This window comes from Pipistrellus hanaki, assembly GCF_964339955.1.
Source record: "Pipistrellus hanaki genome assembly, chromosome: 2".
Classification (NCBI taxonomy): domain Eukaryota; kingdom Metazoa; phylum Chordata; class Mammalia; order Chiroptera; family Vespertilionidae; genus Pipistrellus; species Pipistrellus hanaki.
The window spans coordinates 3606356-3625116 of NC_140504.1; the positions used below are offsets into that span (position 1 = coordinate 3606356).

The 18761-nt window shown below is 59.1% G+C and overlaps 1 protein-coding gene across 7 annotated transcripts in view; it reads right to left on the bottom strand.

Moving 5' to 3' along the window:
• Positions 1–18761, bottom strand: part of ERG (ETS transcription factor ERG) — a 197272-nt gene that overhangs the window by 43720 nt on the left and 134791 nt on the right. For all 7 annotated transcript variants that reach the window (XM_084873651.1, XM_084873654.1, XM_084873653.1 and 4 more), the window contains one exon: positions 2845–3062. In XM_084873651.1, coding sequence (XP_084729777.1) covers positions 2845–3062 — 218 coding nt within the window. The remainder of the gene's footprint in view (positions 1–2844; positions 3063–18761) is intronic.

Genomic DNA, 18761 nt, shown 5'->3' on the forward strand with positions numbered 1-18761 from the left:
CAGCCCAGTGTCGGCGAGCACTGTGCCCGCTGAGGCTGCGGTGGCGACCACCTGCTGGCTCACAGCCTCGGCTCCTTCTGTCCCTCTTCCCTCCAGCGCAGTGGCTCTCCGCCTTCCTAATGCCGCGACCCGTTCACACAGCTCCTCGTGCTGTGGTGACCCCCAGCCGTAAAATCTTTTTGTGGCTACTTCACAACTGTAATGGTCTTAGGCGACCCACAGGTTAAGAACCGCTGCTGTAGAGCCTAAGACCATCAGAAAATGTGAACATTTAAGACAGTTGGAAAACACAGATATTTACATTACGATTCATAGCAGGAGCAACATTACAGCTGTGAAGCAGCAAAGAAAGTAATGTGACGGCTGGGGGTCAACACCACATGAGGAGCTGTGTGAAAGGGCCGCGGTGTTGGGAAGGTGGAGAACCACTGCTCCAGCGTCTATGGAGACCTGGCGTCATGGCAAGAGGCCCCACCTCCCCAATGCCTTCTGTTTCAGGACGTGGGAGCCCAGGGCTGAGGTTCTGTCAAGTTCCACCTCGGGGTCGGAAAGGGGCCCTCCCTCCGCCCAGAGCCCGGGGCCTTTTCCTCCGAGGGCGGCTGATGGGAGGACACAGAGAGGACCGTCCCCAAGGAAGTGCTCTGCGTGGGAGGATCCTGTACCAGCCACGCCGCCCCCGAGTCCCTGTGGGCACCCTCTGGCGGGAAGGCTGCTGCAGGGACTCCCTGTGGGCACCTTCCGGCGGGAAGGCCGCTGCAGGGCCTGTGGGCACGGCGCTGGCTGCTGAGGGCGGCCGGGCCCACATCAGAGGCTGGTGGCTGCCCGCCCTCCTCCCCCCCGTGAACGCAGGAGCAGCACAGAGCAAACAAGAGCAGCCCTGTCCCTGCTCACCGTGCTCACCTCCTCGGAGCCAGGCCGTCTCTGAGGCTCCCTAAGTCCAGCCAGCCTTGGGGAGCTGGCCCTCAGACCACCTGGAAACAGGGGCCAGCACGCCGGCCCACCACTACCAGCTGGGCAGCGTCTCGGTGCCCTCTGCCCGAAGAGTGCGTGTGCGCTCTCTCTCTCTCTCTCTCTTTCTCTCTCTCTCCCCCGCCCCCCCCCCCCCCCCCCCCCCGCTGCCTTCTTCACCACACGGCTGCGTCCACTCCGCCCTCCCGAGTCTCAGAAGTACAAGGCGGGGGGAAGTAGGTGCGTGTGGAACGTAACACAATAACTAGTTCGTATCCACGCAAGAGTACACTCCGCATTTCGTGGCACACCTGCCGTGGGCCCCCCGCCCCTATGTGTGGTGGAAACACTGCCACACGGGCCAGACGGACCTGTAGGATGATGACACGCGTCACGTCAGGACCCGGGACTCGGGGATCCCGGGCCTTGGGCAGCGTTTTCTGCCCGGGACCTCTCAGGGCTGGGAACGAACCCCCCGTGGAGGTCTGACGTGGCCCGCCGGGGCCTGAATGCCACGTGAAGCACCCCCACCACGGCCACGCGCCCCTTCGGAGCGAGGCTCCCGGAGTCAGGGAGGAGGCCGGCACTGAGCCCAGGAGAGGCGGCTCTGACTGGCACCCTGCACGCACGCCCCACACGCACCACCCCTCCAGTGCGCTGGGACCCGGCACCTTCATCGCAGCCGCCCCAGAGGCAGACGCCCCGTTCCCGGCTCCTGTGAAAACGCAGTCAGTGCTAACACACAGGGCGTGCACACACTCAGAACCGTTATAAAGGCCGCGTTTATAAAAACACGTTTCATTTTCACACCGAGCCCTCAGTGGTGACCGAGTGGTCACTGAGCTGCTGAGCTGTGTGTCCATTTTTCCGGGACACCCTCGACCACGCAGAGCAAAATGGGCCGGGTAGTGGACAGCGCCCTCGGGGCAGAGTCAGACACCCTGGGTTTGAACCCAAATGGAGCCCCTTGAAGTGGTGACCCTGAGTTAGCCAGGACACGTCTAAGCCTCGGTTTCCTCCCCCATCCAATGGGGACCAGCGCCCTTCGCCGGGCTGCTGGGGGGGCGCGGGGCGCGGGGCGCGGGAGGAGAAGGGCTTTGCACACAGGGAGGCCACAGAGCGTGTGCGCTGTGTCTCCCACCCCCGCCCCCCGCGCCAGATCCTGCAACACGCTAAGAAATTACCCTCCCTTTGTCCCGCGATTTTATACGCTCCTTCCTGAATATAGATGGGCTATGATATCATAATTGAAACCAACTTGACTTTGCAAAGCTGCATCCGACGCAGCGCGGGCGAGGCCAAGGCTCTTCCTGCATCTGAGAGCACATTCTGTCTGACAGCCCTGCCCCGAGACGCTAACGAGGGGCGCGCGGCCCTCCGTGTGAGGGGAGATGAGAAGCAGCAGCGAGGGGGAGGGGGAGGGACAGAAGAGGGGCGTGGGGTGGGTTGGGGGGCGAAGGGCAGATGGCCAAGCAGCTCCCTCGGCGAGGGCAGGCGGCTCGGACATATGCCGCCGCCTGGCCACTAGCTGCCACTCTCTCTCCACGCAAACACAGCGCAGCCCTCCCTCCCGGACCATAAACGCCAGGGATGAACTCTGCCACATGTGTGCAAGCAAGCCCCCCTCCCGCCGCGCCCTCACGCCTGGAAAACGGCATCAAACACCCCGTCTTCAAAGCGAGCGCTCCGCGAATATACGACCAGTTTTACAGCCTCCGTCCTCAGCCCAGAGCCATGGGGGGACACGTTTTCCCCCGCCCATGGCCCCGGGACCCCTCCGCGGCCTTCCTTCCCCGAAGGATCTTGGCGGGAAATGAGGGGCCGAGCTCCCCCTGGGCCTCCACAAGGGATGGATGGGGAACCCGGGGTGGGGGTGGGGGACGGGAGCCAGCTTACCTGGAGCCGTTCACCTGGTTCGGGTTGCATTCCATCTTGATGGTGACCCGGGCCGGGGGTTGCGACAGCCAGTCCTGCTGGGGCACGCGCGGGCTCATCTTGGAGGTCTGCCCATAGTCGCCGGAGGAGGAGGCGGTCATGTCCGCCTTGGCCAGGTGCGGCGTCCCGTAGGCGCACTCGAACAGCGACTGGTCCTCGCTCACCACCGACAGCGCTTCCTGCAGCCAGAGAGACACGGTCAGCGCCCCGGGGGCCAGGCCCACTTCCGACGGCGGCCGCTCTGCGGGCCTTTCTCACCGGGACCTGGGAACTGGAGGGTCTACCTTCCAGGATTTTTTTTTAAAAAAATAGAGGACCTGGCTTTCCCCGCTCCAGACCCTGGGAGCGGGAGCAGGCCGGCCTCGGGGAAACTTTTCAGCGCAGCCCGGGCCCGACTGCAGCCGCCGAGGGACAGCCCCCTTTAATCTCCACGCGAGGAAGTTGGATTTCAAAGGTCTCCGAAGACATCCAATTGCATGTGTCATTCTTTGACAAATGCAATCTGTAATTCAGGCAGACAGCGTACAGGACGGCCGCGAAGATGAAAAAAAGGAGAGGGACGGCTCACACCTAAGCATCTGGAGGAGCGGCCTCGTTCCCGGAGGAAGAGGCTCAGGAGGAGGAGGCCCTCGGGGAGGAGAGGGAGAGGGGGACGGAGCACGAAGGACAGACACACAGATATGAGTTTTTCCACTTCGGCGTTATTAGCGGCACTAGGCTCGCGAGTGGTGGTTCCATGATGGCGAACATCTGGATGATAAATTAACCAGAAAAAAAAAAAAAGAGAAAGAAAAAAAAAAAAAAGCTGTGAATGATCCAGATGCCTCCCAATATCAGGATGTTTAAACTATCTGGACCAGCGGCTCACTCTTCTTTCCCCTTCCTCCTCCTCCTCGCTACGGACATCTCTGCTCTTTTGCGTAACGTGGTGGGCAGACGTGGACCTTGGTGGTGGGTGGACCGTCCGCCCGTGGTTTTACGTCGAACACGTGGCCGGCCCACGGCGGGGCTGCCGTCCTCCCGCCGGCTCAGCAGTGGCAGAGGCGGCGTGGGGACCTGCCCTGCGGGAGCAACACACCATGCAGCACCCACCCACACGCCACACCCAGGGGACCCAGCGGAGGTTCCCATCACACGCACAAAGCCCACGGGACAGCTCGTCCCGACGCCAGCCTGTGGGCGACCGAGGGCTGCTCTCAGCTCGGGAGACGCTGGTGCGGGCTGCGTCCCACGGGTTTTAAAAGGGGAAACTTTTTCTGAAACCGGTGTGGCTCAGTGGATAGAGCATCAGCCTGAAGACTGAAAGGTCCCAGGTTCGATTCCAGTCAAGGGCATGTACCTTGGTAGCGGGCACATCCCCAGTAGGGGGTGTGCAGGAGGCAGCTGATCGATGTTTCTCTCTCATTGATGTTTCTAACTCTCTATCCCTCTCTCTTCCTCTCTGTAAAAAAAATCAATAAAAAATTTGTAAAAGTGGAAACTTTGGAGAAGTAGCATTTTCTAACGCTACTTCTTCAAAACAGACAGTCTCACCCCCACACGAGAAGATCTGAGATCAGAGAGATCCAGACCTAGATGTGAGCGGCCCAAGGTCAACGGGGCGTCCGTGATGGAGCTGACTGGTGTCTGGGTGTCTGTTCTCCTGCCCCACAGCCCATGATACCCTGCTTATCTACACTAATAATAGCCTAGGCCAGTGGTTGGCAAACCCACTAGTCCACAGAGCCAAATATCAACAGGACGACGATTGACATTGCTTTGGAGAGCCACGTTTTTTAAACTTAAACTTCTTCTAATGCCACTTCTTCACAGTAAACGTGCCCAGGCCGTGGTATTTTGTGGAAGTGCCACACTCAAGGGGCCAGAGAGCCGCATGTGGCTCGCCAGCCGCAGTTTGCCGACCACAGGCCTAGGTGGTCCTCACATCATCACAATCCCACAATTCACCACCAGGAGGCCGTGTGAACAGTGGTGCCCCGCACACCGCAGAGGCAGGGCCCGGCAGCCCGCTGTGCACAGCCAGGCCTAGGAGTCCCACGGCCCCGTGTGGCACAGAGGAGGAGGGGCCCGGCGGCAGGACCCCCGGCTCTGGCCTACCTCTTTGGGGCAATCCATCCATCGAGGAGCCCCGGATGGGTGGGCGGGACCTACCTCTTTGGGATGATTAATCGCAGGGCTCCCGCACTGTGAGAGAACACAGGCCAGGCTGGGGGACCCCAGGGATCCCCCCCCCCGCCCCCCCCCCGCCCCCCCCACACACACACACACAAGTGCACCAATTTCGTGCACCGGGCCTCTAGTATGCTATTTCCTGATTTCAAACAGGTGCTCACCTTTGCCCTCCCTTCTTATCAACCCAAAGAATAAGAAGGCACTCTATCTTAACCAGCCACTTTACCCCACCAGCCACTCTCTATCCCACCGTCCACTCTATCCCACCTGCCACTCTCTATCCTACCGGCCACTCTATCCCACCGGCCACTCTATCCCACCTGCCACTCTCTATCCCACCGTCCACTCTATCCCACCTGCCACTCTCTATCCTACCGGCCACTCTACCCCACCGGCCACTCTACCCCACCGGCCACTCTATCCCACCTGCCACTCTATCCCACCTGCCACTCTATCCTACCTGCCACTCTATCCCACCGGCCACTCTATCCCACCTGCCACTCTCTATCCCACCAGCCACTCTACCCCACCAGCCACTCTATCCCACCGGCCACTCTATCTTACCAGCCACTCTATCCCAACTGCCACTCTAACCTACCGGCCACTCTATCCCATCAGCCACTCTACCCTACCTGCCACTCTATCCTACCGCCCGCTCTATCCCACCGGCCACTCTATCCCACCAGCCACTCTACCCCACCTGTCACTCTATCCTACCAGCCACTCTACCCCACCAGCCACTCTACCCCACCGGCCACTCTATCCCACCGGCCACTCTATCCCACCGGCCACTCTACCCCACCGGCCACTCTATCTTACCAGCCACTCTATCCCACCAGCCACTCTATCCCACCTGCCACTCTATCCTACCGGCCACTCTACCCCACCGGCCACTCTATCCTACCGGCCACTCTATCCCACCAGCCACTCTACCCCACCTGTCACTCTATCCTACCGCCCGCTCTATCCCACCGGCCACTCTATCCCACCAGCCACTCTATCGCACCTGCCACTCTCTATCCCACCAGCCACTCTACCCCACCTGTCACTCTATCCTACCGCCCGCTCTATCCCACCAGCTACTCTATCCCACCAGCCACTCTATCCCACCAGCTACTCTACCCCACCGGCCACTCTATCCCACCGGCCACTCTATCTTACCAGCCACTCTATCCCACCGGCCACTCTATCCCACCGGCCACTCTATCCCACCTGCCACTCTATCCCACCAGCCACTCTACCCCACCGGCCACTCTATCCCACCTGCCACTCTATCCCACCTGCCACTCTATCCCACCAGCCACTCTACCCCACCAGCTACTCTATCCCACTGGCTCCAGGACTGACTCCTTCCTTTGCTTCCAAAGTACTTGCATGCCACTGTGAATCGGTGAGTGGGGAGAATGACAAGGACCAAGCTCAATGCTTTGGCTCAGAGTGTGGGCATACCACCTTGACTTCTTCTTTTTTAGAAAATATATTTTTATTGATTTCTTAGAGGAAGGGAGAGGGAGAGAGAGCTAGAACATCAGCTGCCTCCCGCATGCCCCACACTGGGGAGTGAGCCTTACAACCCAGGCGTGTGCCCTGACCAAGAATCAAACCCTGACCTCCTGGTTCTTAGGTGGACACTTAACCACTGGGCAACACTGGCCAGGCATGACCTCAACTGCTTTAAAATCCCTGGAATCTGAGCTTGCGACACATTGGGAAGCAGTAAGCTAGGGTTTAAGCAGTACCACAAAGCATACCGAGGGATAGGTTGTGCCAGCCAGAGAGCCAGAACCGGGCACAAGAAAGAAAAAACAGGAAAGGCACGGCGGACACACGGCAGCTCAGAGAGCCACAGGCAGACGGCAGCAGCCGAGGCTCCAGCACATTCGGGGTGCCGAGCCTGGCAGACCGACGTAGGGAGAACCGAATGGCGGGGCTCTGTCTTCCGGTCACGAACCGAGTGAATGAATCTGAGGCGTCGAACATCACAGGTGGGGTTTCCGAGTAACAGGGCCCCGGATGTAAGTAGCCTTGCTCATTCATCAAGACAAGAATGGCAGCTTCCGAAATCATTGTGGCCGAAGAGACGCCCTCCCGTCCTGCGGCACCAGAGAGGGGGGTTCACACACTCGGACCAGGCTCTGCGGGGAGTCACACCCTCAGGGATGCTCCCGTTGGCCCACCAACCGGGAGGAACGTGAGCGATGGTGTGGCTTCTATCAGCGATCAGCAGAAAGAGGTTAGACAGAAGAACCAAGCTCATTTTAAAATTACAAAAAATAAAAAATAAATAAAAAGGGCGTTGAGGACGGAAAGAGAGCAATGCTACATATCACTCTGCCCCTAAGGGAAGCCCCATGTCCTTCAAACACATCCGAGGCCACGTCCACAGAGCGTGGGGTCTGGGAAACGGACCGGGATGTCAGAGCTGCGACGGGGCCCGCGGGTGCTGGGGGGGAGGGGGGGCCGCGCCCACATCTGGCTGAGCGTCACTTTGGCACAAGCTGTTCTAACGGGAGGACTCAGAGTTCACTGAGATCGATTTGGGGGAAAAGTGCATGGGAGCGGGCGGTAAGGAGACACACATCTTTCCCCTCGGATCTCGAAGTCCTCCTCAGAGCCCGAGCACCGGAGGGAGAGAGAGCGTGAAGAAGAGGCTTCAGGGTGAACGTCTCCGAAGGAGCGAGATGCAGTCCACGTCTCAGAGAGACAGGGCCACCACAGTGTCCTTCTCCTTTTTTTATATTTACATTTACTGACGGATTTCAGAGAGGAAGTGAGAAGGAGAGAGAGAGAAACGTCAGTGACGAGAGAGAATCACTGATTGTTTGCCCCCCTGCTTGGATCAAGCCCTCAACCCAGGCATGTGCCTTTACAGGGAATTGAACCGTGACCTCCTGGTTCATACATGGACGCTCAGCCAGCCACTGAGACGCACTGGCTGGGCCAAAGTGTCTAACCCCCGGAGACTGCCCTCAGGTGGAATTAAGCGCAGGACAGGAGAGGAAGCAGACCAAGTCGCATGCACTCGTGCGCGCGCACACACACACACACACACACACACACACACACATACACACATACACACATACACACGCAAGCACTCATGTGCACATGCCAGTGGAGCATGCTTTAACAGTGGGGAGTGAAGAGAAGCCGCAGAACGGTCCGGAGACCTGCCTGGACAGGGATGATCTCCACAGACACTACACGCGACAGGCCCCGTGCGTCTCTACTCCCCGTGGCCTCCCCATGTCCAACCCAGCAGCCCGGTACCCCGAGGCTGGGAGCATGGGATTCAGACCAGAAGGAACAGCTCTGAGCTCAGGCTGGCACCGGGAGCGTGCACGCCAGCCCCCTGCTCGGGCTCCGCCAGTGACTCCCTGCCCTGAGGGGGCCCTGCCGCCTCCCTCCTCTCCGGCCACCGCGCTGCCCACCTGCCTACCTGCCCGTGGCGGGTGTTCCCTCGGCTGGGGGTGCAGGCAGCGCTCCCCGACCTCCAGCCGGCCGCAGGACCGGGGGACTGAGCCGGCTGCTTTATAACAGAGAATTCCAAAAAGCCAAAAACCCTGGCAGGAGCTGGGCATAATAATTTAATATGCCTGCCTCGATGCTGCTATAAAAAGACCTGAACTTTAGATTGGTGTGTGCGCGCGTGGGGGGGGGGGGGTGTTTTTTCCTGCGGCTCCAGGAAAGCCGGGATAGTCTGATGTGGCGAGTGGCAGGCGACCAATGCCGTTTTTCATGCACGTCGGGGAGCCACATAAATCCTCAGCCCATGGCCCCCGGCAGAAGGGCCCGCTGTGTGGGGGCGCCGTGTTAGCGACGTCGTGTGGACGCCAAGCACACGGATCACATGTGAAACGACGCCTGAGGACTTCGGTCAGAGGGTCACCAGGACCCACAGTTCCAGGCACTCGGCAAGATTGGGTTTCAGACCCTAAGACTAAAATATGCTTTTATTTTTTTCCGTAACAAGACAGATTTGGGGTCAACAAAGGATCCAAAATACTTCCATCAAAAACTAAAAAAAAGAAAAAGGAACACATCGAATGTTGTCTGTACTCCAATGACCGCCTCCAGTCTGCGGTCCGCACACCGCTCCTAGCAGGTGGGTGTTCAGAGAGGCCCCTATGTCCAGGGAAAGAATCGGAAAACGGGACCGGGGCTCAGGTTGCTAATTGTGCCCGATGATGATGATTCATAAAAGTGCCAGAATGTTAATACAGAGAACCCAATACGCTTAACTGCTCATGACGAGCCGGGTGCGGTCCCGTGTTGACAGCAAGAACGTCTGAAAGAGTGACGAATTCTCTCTCTCTCTCTCTCTCTCTCTCTCTCTCTCACACACACACACACACACACACACACACACACACACACACAGCTGCAGCCCGGGGAGCCCACACAGGGACGTGGGCAGCAGGAGGTTTTCAAACATTCAGGAGAGGCCCAGCCGGCATGGCTCAGCGGTTGAGCTTTGACCTATGAGCCAGGAGGTCGCGGTTCGATTCCCAGTCAGGGCACAAGCCCGGGTTGTGGGCTTGATCCCCAGTTGGGAGGGGCAGGGGGGGGTACAGGGGAAGGCAGGAGGCAGCTGATCAATAACTCTCTCTCATCATTGATGTTTCTATCTCTCTCTCCCTCTCCCTTCCTCTCTGAAATCAATAAATAAAAAAAATCAGGCCCATGCACTGCCCACGGCTACAAAAAACAAATGAGATGGTCGCCAAACCTCAGAGGGAAGGCAGGGGAGCGTGGGGGTGAGGGGGAGAGATCAACCAAAGGACTTGTGTGCATGCACATAAGCCTGACCCATGGACACAGACAGCAGGGGGTGAGGGCACGAGGGGAGGAGCAGGGGGCAATGGGGGGATGAGGGCACAGATGTAACACCTGAACCGATGAAGAAAACAAACGGGAAAGCTGAGCGGGGCAGGCTGCTCCGACGCGGTCCTGCTTCAGGAAGTCATTCCAACCAGCGTCCTGGCTGTCACAGCGCAGTGTCCACGCGGGAAGCAAATGTCAGCGAAGCCACCAGCCCCTTTCCCCGGCAGGTTCTCCCCTCATCCATCTCATTCCCGCCCAGAGCCAGCCCTTCCTGCCTGAGCCTCCGCCCGCACATAGGCAGCCCGGGCCGGTCCCGCCAGAGCTCCCTGCACTGCACACGGGAGAACTTCCAGCCTCTCTCCCTCTCCCTCTCTCTCTCCCTCTCCCTCTCTCTCTCTCTCCTAAGAAGCAGCTGCTCCATCTCATCATAAACCAGGTGATCATGGGAAGCACTGTGCACACATTATCTTTCCAATGTCCATGCTGCTGCTTTTAAGAGAATCCCGTTTTGCCAGCTCTGGGCGCACCTTATACCCTCGGGCAAGTTCCTTCTTCCTTCGAGGCAGATACAGGGATGGCTCACTTGACAGCTAAGGGCATCCCACATCCTATGAACTATGGCCACTCCATCCCAACCACAGTCCGGGGAGCTGGGCCGTCATTCCTGCCCTCAGAGGACCGAGGAGGACAGGGCAGAAGCAGGGGGGTGTCCCTAAGCGGCGTCACCCCACTTCCCCCCCTCCCCAGGCTGGACACTCACTATCTGGGCGTGGCCAGGAGGAGGAGGAGGAGGAGGCTGGGTCGTGGCGGCCTTTGGCAGAGGGTCTGCCCCACCCTGGCTGCTCATGGCCTTGGGGAGAGCAGAGATGCTGTCACAGAGAAGGCGGAGAGGCCGGCGGGGGGGGGGGGGGGGGGGAGTGGGAGAAGGGATAAATACTGACTCAGGGGCTGGGACAGGATGCAGGATGGAGAGTGGAAGTGCTTGGCAACAGTAAGGGGCGCTCCTGAGCCTGCTCCCCGCCAAGCACCGCAGCTCTGGTCTCAGACACACCCCATCACCTATCCCCTCCTGGTTGGAACCAGCAAACTGCTCTTCCCTTTGAGCAGTCAGGTTATTCAGATGCAAACAGAAAGCCATATAACGGGGTGCGTTCATTCTGGGGGGATGCCTGACTCCCCTTAGTGAACAGCACACAGGAAAACCGGGCCGGAGGAACCCCGATGACAAACAGGCTCCAGCCAGTGCCCCCTCCCCCGGAGGCCGTAACTGGGGGTCATCACCGGCATGCGCCCCGCTCGCCCCCGGCAGGCTTTTCCCTGCTGCCGCGGCGGAGACAGTGAGCCACATATTAAAGCAGCACCCAGCTCCGTGCTCACGTTTTTCTCATTTAACACGTTGCTATTTTGGTCCTTCAAAAATATAAAAAATCTTGGATTCGCCTCAAAGGAAAAATGCACATAGGCAAACGGAGTCCATCTCCAGAGCGTATTTCTCCAATGTGGTATCACTTCAGCGTCAATCATGTTTACGGCGCGCAATAGCTGCCGGCGGGAGGAGAACGAGAACCAGGACTGGTGTGAAGGAGCATCCACACATATACGCCAGGCACATATAAACACATTCACACACATGTGCACAGAGAGCACATGTATGCTCACACATATGTGCCCATGTGCACATATACACATAACACATAGACATGTGTGCGCATGTGTATGCACGCATATACATATAGCACTTGCACACTCGTGTACACACATATGTACATATACACATATACACATACAGCACCCATACAGCCATATACTACTACACATATGCACACATGCATATATATATGGCACATGGCACTCATGCGCACATACATCAACACACATACTTAAAGCTCATGTACACTCACATGTGTGCATGCATATACACACATACACATGTATGCACACAGGCATGCCTATCTACCCATCCTATCACTGTGGTTCACCCAGCCCTGTTAGCAGGCCCCGGGGTAGATGCAGCCTGAGCGATGGAGATGGCCCGGATTCTCCCCTCCCGCCTTCACTTGCGCCTCCTCCTCGTACCGGAAGGTGCACGCCTCCCGCCCAGCACACCTCTGGCAGAGAACGCGCTGGGGCCGGATCCCTGGGACCTGGGCGGAGTTTCCCGCCCTGAACTCCCGTTCCTTCTCCTTGGCTCAGGCGTGGCCCCGGGATTCTCTCTGCTCACACACATCTCGCCCCGCTCCCGCCTTCATTCAAATAGAAGCGTTTCCAGGGCAGGATGCTCGGTGTCTGCTCCAGCATCCGAACAGCTTCCTCACTTCACATCACATGTTGGTTGGTATCGTATTAACCATAGAACTAAGTCCAGGGAGGCCGTGCGGGGACTGGGCCGTGCTCACTGCCCTTGGCCTTGCCCTGCAGGCCTCATGGCCGCCAGCTGTACCTGAGACCCACGTGCTGGAACCAGGGGCCCCCCACAGCCAGGGAACATACGGGAAACATGAGACAACGTTCCCCATGATGTAAGGGAGAGGGCAGGGGGCCAAGGACCCGGAAACCCAGCCAGCCCACTGTCCCAGGCTCTTCGCGCGCCCCCCTCCCCCCAAGGCGCTCTGCAATGCCCTCTGAAACGCACGCGATGCGACTACCTAGCCTGGCCGTCGAGGGCCCATACATAAGAGGAGTGAGCCCCAGAGCGCTAGGACTGGGCTCCAGGCTGCCGATAACCACACCTAAAATGTGCAGTGAGCCTAAACACATGCCCCGAGGTTAGGTCTGACCCTGAGTCGTATCGGGGAAAGGAAATCAGGAGAGAGGAAGTGACCTCCGAGGGGCTGGCTGTGTGGGCGGCACTGATTGCGGCGATGGGTTCCCGGAGTCTGAGTACTTATCTCCAAAGGCCCGGCTGGTGTACGTTAAACGCGTACAGCTTTGTGCAGCCAGCTCAGCCGCAATAAAGCGGCTCGAACACAACCCGGGAGACTGAGGGAGGCTGATAGCTTCTTTGTTCTCTGGCTAAGGGACACCCTTTTCCCACGGGCCTCGTTCCTCGCTGGCGATGAACGGAGAGTGGAAAAACATGAGTGAAGACATCCCGTTTGGGCATCTGAAGTGGGAGCGCCGAGGGTGCCCTCTGTGAGGGGCCGTGCGGGGCGGGCGGTCAGCACTGAGGCTTGCTCTGTGAATCGTACCCATGGCAGGACACTTGACTATATTCACCAAAGGCCCTCATCATATGCATGCCTGGTTTTAAATGATCCACTTGACATACCAAGGTCACGTTCACGTCAGTTTTTATAAGCAAATTTAGGATACATTGGCAACGGCCACGCTGCATAAACCGGACAGCAACACGGACACTCTTTTTCTTGGACACGGACTCCCCTGTGGAGGGAGCCAAGCACTCACCCACGGTGAGGGCCACCCCTGCCAAGCCCTGGCCCTGGCTCCCTGGTCCCAGATACCTCCCCTCCCCCCCGGGGCTGGGGCTAAGCCCGTGCCGCTGCAGACTTCCCAGCACATCCATCCGCCTGGTGCCACCCCCGAGTGGGACCCGGACGTCTGGCCTTTGTTCCCGCTCTGCCCTGGGCTCACTTCTCTCCCATGATGCAGTTTGGGGCCGCAGGGACACCCCGTCTCGCTGGGGACAGTCTCATGCACCAGCAAGCTGGCCGCTGCAAGACCTGATTTATGTTCATGGCCTGGGAGCGCTGAGCTCCACCTAAGACCTTGTATATGCGGCCAGCAGCTCCAGACGTACACGGATCACACCCCGCAGGGGCCCCCGGCAGAGCTATAAATGGGTCCGGGGGAAGTCAAATCACCCGGAGAGTCTGGGGATCCATTCAGACCAAACCAATCCAACCTCAGAGCAGCTCGCTGGCCTGGGAAGCCTCACGGGCCCCCCCCCCCCCCCCCGAGGGCCCACACCCCGGGTTTGGGATTGCCTCCTGACTCGGGGCCTCTATTCCCCTCACCAGGAATCCCCCAGGACACAGAGCCAGGGATGTCCCCGTCTGCCCCCTCCTTTCCATGCGGAAGAGGACGTGGCCAGGGCCACGGGCTGTGTGCACCACTGCACAGCCCCCTGCTGCCCAGGACACCACGGGGCAGGCATGGGGTGGGCGCCGGCTGCCAGCCCTGTGGCCTGGGCAGAGCTTCCTCCCTCGGCGGGCAGGTGGTCTAAGTCGCCCCCATCCACTTGGCACCATGAGCTCTGAAGATGGCGAGAGTGGCTGTGCCCGCTTAAAAGGGCAGCTGGCTCAGGACAGACAATTTGCCTCCCCTGTCGTCCAGCCTGGGGACTGGCACCGACCATGGGTGCACTGGAGCTTCACTAAAAACAAGTGACGGGAGCCCCGCTAACGTTCTGGCCAATGGGGGGCGGCAGCTGCCCAGGGGCCCCCCATTGGAGGCCAGGTTTTCATTTTTTATTCATGCACTCAATGCCGGTGCAGTCCTTCTACACCCAGAGGCCCTTCCACACATCTATCCACCCACATGGTCCATACCGATCTCCTTATTTTCACTCGGGTCCGTGCCTCTAACCTCATACTTGGCTTTCAAGCGAGAGAGAGAGAGAAAGAGAGAGAGAGAGAGAGAGAGAGAGAGAGAGAGGAAGAAAGAGAGAGAGAGGGAGTTTCGTGTCGGTGCCAGTGGGTGGGGTTCAGCGAGTGATGGATGGACTGCACAGGGCCCTGCCCCAAGCCTCCTGTGTGGTCCAGGGGTGGCCTGCCAAGATCAGCACGGAGCTCTCTGTCACACCCTGCGCTCTGCGCCCCCAGCCTCTCCCTTCATTACCCACTCCAGGACAGGCCACAGAAGACGTTTTCAATGCAGAATAAACATGCCCTTTCTGGAGCGAATTACAGCCTTGCTTTTCGAAATCTGACGCTGGACCAGCCGCACCCACAGCACCTGGGAGCCTGTGGGATGTTCCACCCCAGAGTTAGAACCCAGGTTCAACAGATTTACACGGTGGATTGTGCACATGCCAAGTGTTGAGAACTGGGTTAGAAGGTGGTTAGATGTCTGAAAAACAAACAACAAACAAACAAACAAAAACAACAAAAAACAAAGGCAAAACCGAATGAGGCCGAAACCGGTGTGGCTCAGTGGCTAGAGCATCAGCCTACTGACTGAAGGGTCCCGGGTTCGATTCTGGTCAAGGGCATGTACCTTGGTTGCGGGCACATCCCCAGTAGGGGGAGTGCAAGAGGCAGCTAAATGATGACTCCCATCGATGTTTCTAACTCTCTCCCTCTCTGTAAAAAATCAATTATATATATATATATATATATATATATATATATATATATATATATATATATATTTTTTTTTTTTTTTAAGAAGCTTTAAAAAAAAAAAACTGAATGAGGAGGTGAAGAGGAGAGGGGCAGATGGGAGCTTTCACCGTGGAGTGGTCAGGGAGGCCCTCCCGGAGGAGGTGTGGCCTGAACGACCTTGAGGAGAAGGAGCCGGCGGGCTCCCGGGGAGTGAGCCTCCCAGGCCACAGCGGCAGCCAGAACCAGGCCGGACGTGGCCGCGGAGGTCTGAGGGCAGGACCTGGGGCTCGGGGCCGCCAGGGAGGAAGAGAGGCCGCTGGAGAGGACGGGGAGAAGGTGCGTGGCGCGGACAGGGAGGTGGGCCGGGTGAGGCCGGGCGGCAGAGCCGGCAGGGCAGGGCGCTGGCAGGGCCCGGCTGTGCTGAGCGGGAAAGGGAACCCGGCCGGAGCCCGTGACTACCGGCCCAGGATGGTCTCCGTTCCTGCGATGGATTCACACTCTCCGCCTCGGGAGGCTCGGCGCAGGCGCGTGCTCTGGGGTCGTGTCATCTGCAGAGCTGCAGGGTCAGGATGAGGTGCGTGGTGCCCTGTGCACAGGGAGCTCGCCCACCCGGGGACGTCAGCACCGCCCTTTGCCCTGCGCCGCGGGGGCCGCCAGCCTCTCGCCGCGTTCGGAGCAAGGCCTTGGCAGCCGGAAGGGGCGCTTTGCGTGCAGAGAGGCTGTGCCCGCTCTCACAGGGGTTTGCACAGGTCGGAACCGCCCCTGGAGGCTGCCCTGCATCCCTGAAGCCCCGGGGAGCCCGACCATGGATCCCCCTGCCCGCAGGTCCCTGCCCACCGAGCAGAGCCTTGGATGTGAGGCCTGCGCGTGGCGTGGGGCCTGGCCACGCAGGGCAGCTGGGGGCCTCCGTGCCTCTTGCTCTCCCCGAGTCGGAGCTGGGGTGGGAACTCGAAGCTGGAGCCGGGGGGCCGAGGGCCAGCGTGTCCTCTCCGGACCAGATGCCACACTGGCCTGCGGAAGGAGCATGCATTTCACGTCTCCGATTGAAGCACAGTTGGCACTCACTCTTCCGGGCTCCAGGCACAGGGCACAGTGACCGGGGAGTCTGTGCCCCCGACCCCCTTCCCCGTCCCTTTCCCGCGGTCCCCCACGGGGGAGTGTGGGGACACACAGGCCAGCTGCCACGGGCTGTGAGCTCCAGGAGCAGAGGACGTGTCCCTGCTGGGCCCCTGGGCCTCGCACTGCACCAGGCGCCAGACTCAGCACGACGGGTCAGGACTTCTCAAAGTGCGGCCCAGGAACCCCCAGGGGCATCCAGACCCTCCAGTCACAGTCAGTTGGTGAATTCTGAGGGAACCGCATGCCAACAACACAAAGCACGCGTGTGGCATGTGCTGCAGACGTCGCCTAATGAACGCTGTGTCCAGCTCCCTCCCGGGCAGTGTGTGCCCACGCCATCCCCGTACGTGGCTCCGCGCACCCACGCCGAGGCCTTTGCTCCCCGCTCAGGGAGCTCCTGCAGCCTCTGCCTCTCTCCCTGCAGCTCTGGCCTCTTAACGCAGGTCAGTGCCTCAGCCAGGCCCGGAAGCCGGGACCCCGGGAGGAGAGGGGCAACCCTCCGAGCCCACAGGGGCGCCTCTGCCTCCACTGACAGGCTCCCAGAAGCAGGTCTGTGGTTTATGGGGACCTGTGCCTCCCTCACCTCCCAGCAGGCCGGTCAATCACCAGAGCTCACCCACAAACCTCCCTGGAGCTCACCCTAAACTGCCCTGGGCTCACCTCCAATCTCCCTAAAGCTCACCCTAAACTGCCCTGGGCTCACCTCCAAACTCCCTAAAGCTCACCCCAAACCCCCCTGGAGCTCACGCCCAAACCTTCCTAGGCTCACCCCTAAATCGCTCTGGGCTCACCCCCAAACTCCCAAAGCTCACCCCTAAACTGCCCTGGGCTCACCCCTGAACTCCCTAAAGTTCACCCCTAAAACCTCCCTGGAGCTCACCCCTAAACCGCTCTGGGCTCACCCCCAATCTCCCTAAAGCTCACCCCCAAACCTCCCTGGAGCTCACCCCGAACCTCCCTGGAGCTCACCCCAACCTCCCTGGCGTGCCTGCCTGCTGCTTCTCCCCGTTGGCCTGAAGCTGTGCAGAGGGGGAAATGCGTGCTTGGATATTGGGGGGTCGGGGAAGGGGGGAGCATGGCCTGGACACTGTGAACTCAACTGCTTTCTAAAGACACCGTTTTGGGGAAGCGAAGCTTTTCTAGGTGCCCACAGCGCCGGTCAGCCCTAAGGACTTCTCCCTGAAAGGATGACGAAATGGCTTTGAGGCTCTGGCCGTCCCGGTGAGCACAGTCAACGAACCTTCAACACACGTCACAGCAGAGGCAAGAATGGAGCATTCTAAATCCCCTTTTTTTCCTTTTTTAAATCGTTACTGTTGGGAGTATTACAGAGGCTCCCGCCCTTTTCCCCTCATTGTTCCCCTCCACCTGGTTCCCAGGCCCCCCCCCAGGCCTTCATCACCCTATTGTCTGCGGCCCTGGGCGATGCATACAGCAGCTAAGCTCTCTGGTTCCTCTCTTCCGGCCCCACCCCTTTCGCTCCAAGCTGTGCCAGTCTGCCCCCTGACAACTGCAGCCCAAAGGGAGCCTCGGGGTTCTTCCGCTCCCCTCACGGATCCACGGGAACAAACCCCCCCTCTCACCCCCTCATTGCCTCCCAAAAGCAGGTGCTCCCACCACGAGGTGAGGCTGGAGACCAGCTCTGGCCCTGGTCCCACGGATCCCGACGGAACTGATGGTGCCACTGGCTCACGCGCTCCGTCTCCAGGGCGGATGTGTTTCTAAGAAAACCGGTTCTGGTCAGAGAATCCCAGCCACTTGGGCCAAGGCTCAACCTCTTCTTCAGACTCTGGACATTCTTGTCCTTAACATTCCAGCTCTGAACCCCGGACCCGTTCATTCACACGTCAATCATTCACATGACAATCATTCACATGTCAATCATTCACACATCAACCATTCCCACGCCAATCATTCCCACGCCAACCATTCACACGCAATCATTCACACATCAATCATTCCCACACCAACCATTTACACACAATCATTCACACATCAATCATTCACACGCCAACCATTCACACGCAATCATTCACACGTCAACCATTCACACGTCAACCATTCACATGCCAAACGTGTTCTGATTCCTCCTCTGTGCTGGGTCCTGCAGCCAACTTCACCACCTCCCACTGACCTCCTGGGGCCCTGGCGCCTGCGGCTGGCAGGCCGTGGCCAGAAGGCGAATTCCCATCTCCCTCACTGGGGGCAGTTCATGGAAATTCGGCCGCACATGCTCATTAGATCCTCTGCATGAGCTGGCCGCTGGTGCGGGGGAGACCCTGCTCTCCGAGGAAAATGAATGCGGGCCTACGGGTGCCATCGGCTGCGTTATCGGTTCCCCTGGAACTGTTGTATTTATTGCTCTGGGCCATTCTCTTCCTTTTCTTTTAGGAAACAGTACAGGCTACCTCCTCGTGGGCATTATTAATTATGTAGGAAACTCGGGCTGACACGATGCGTTATTAATTATGTAAGAAGCTC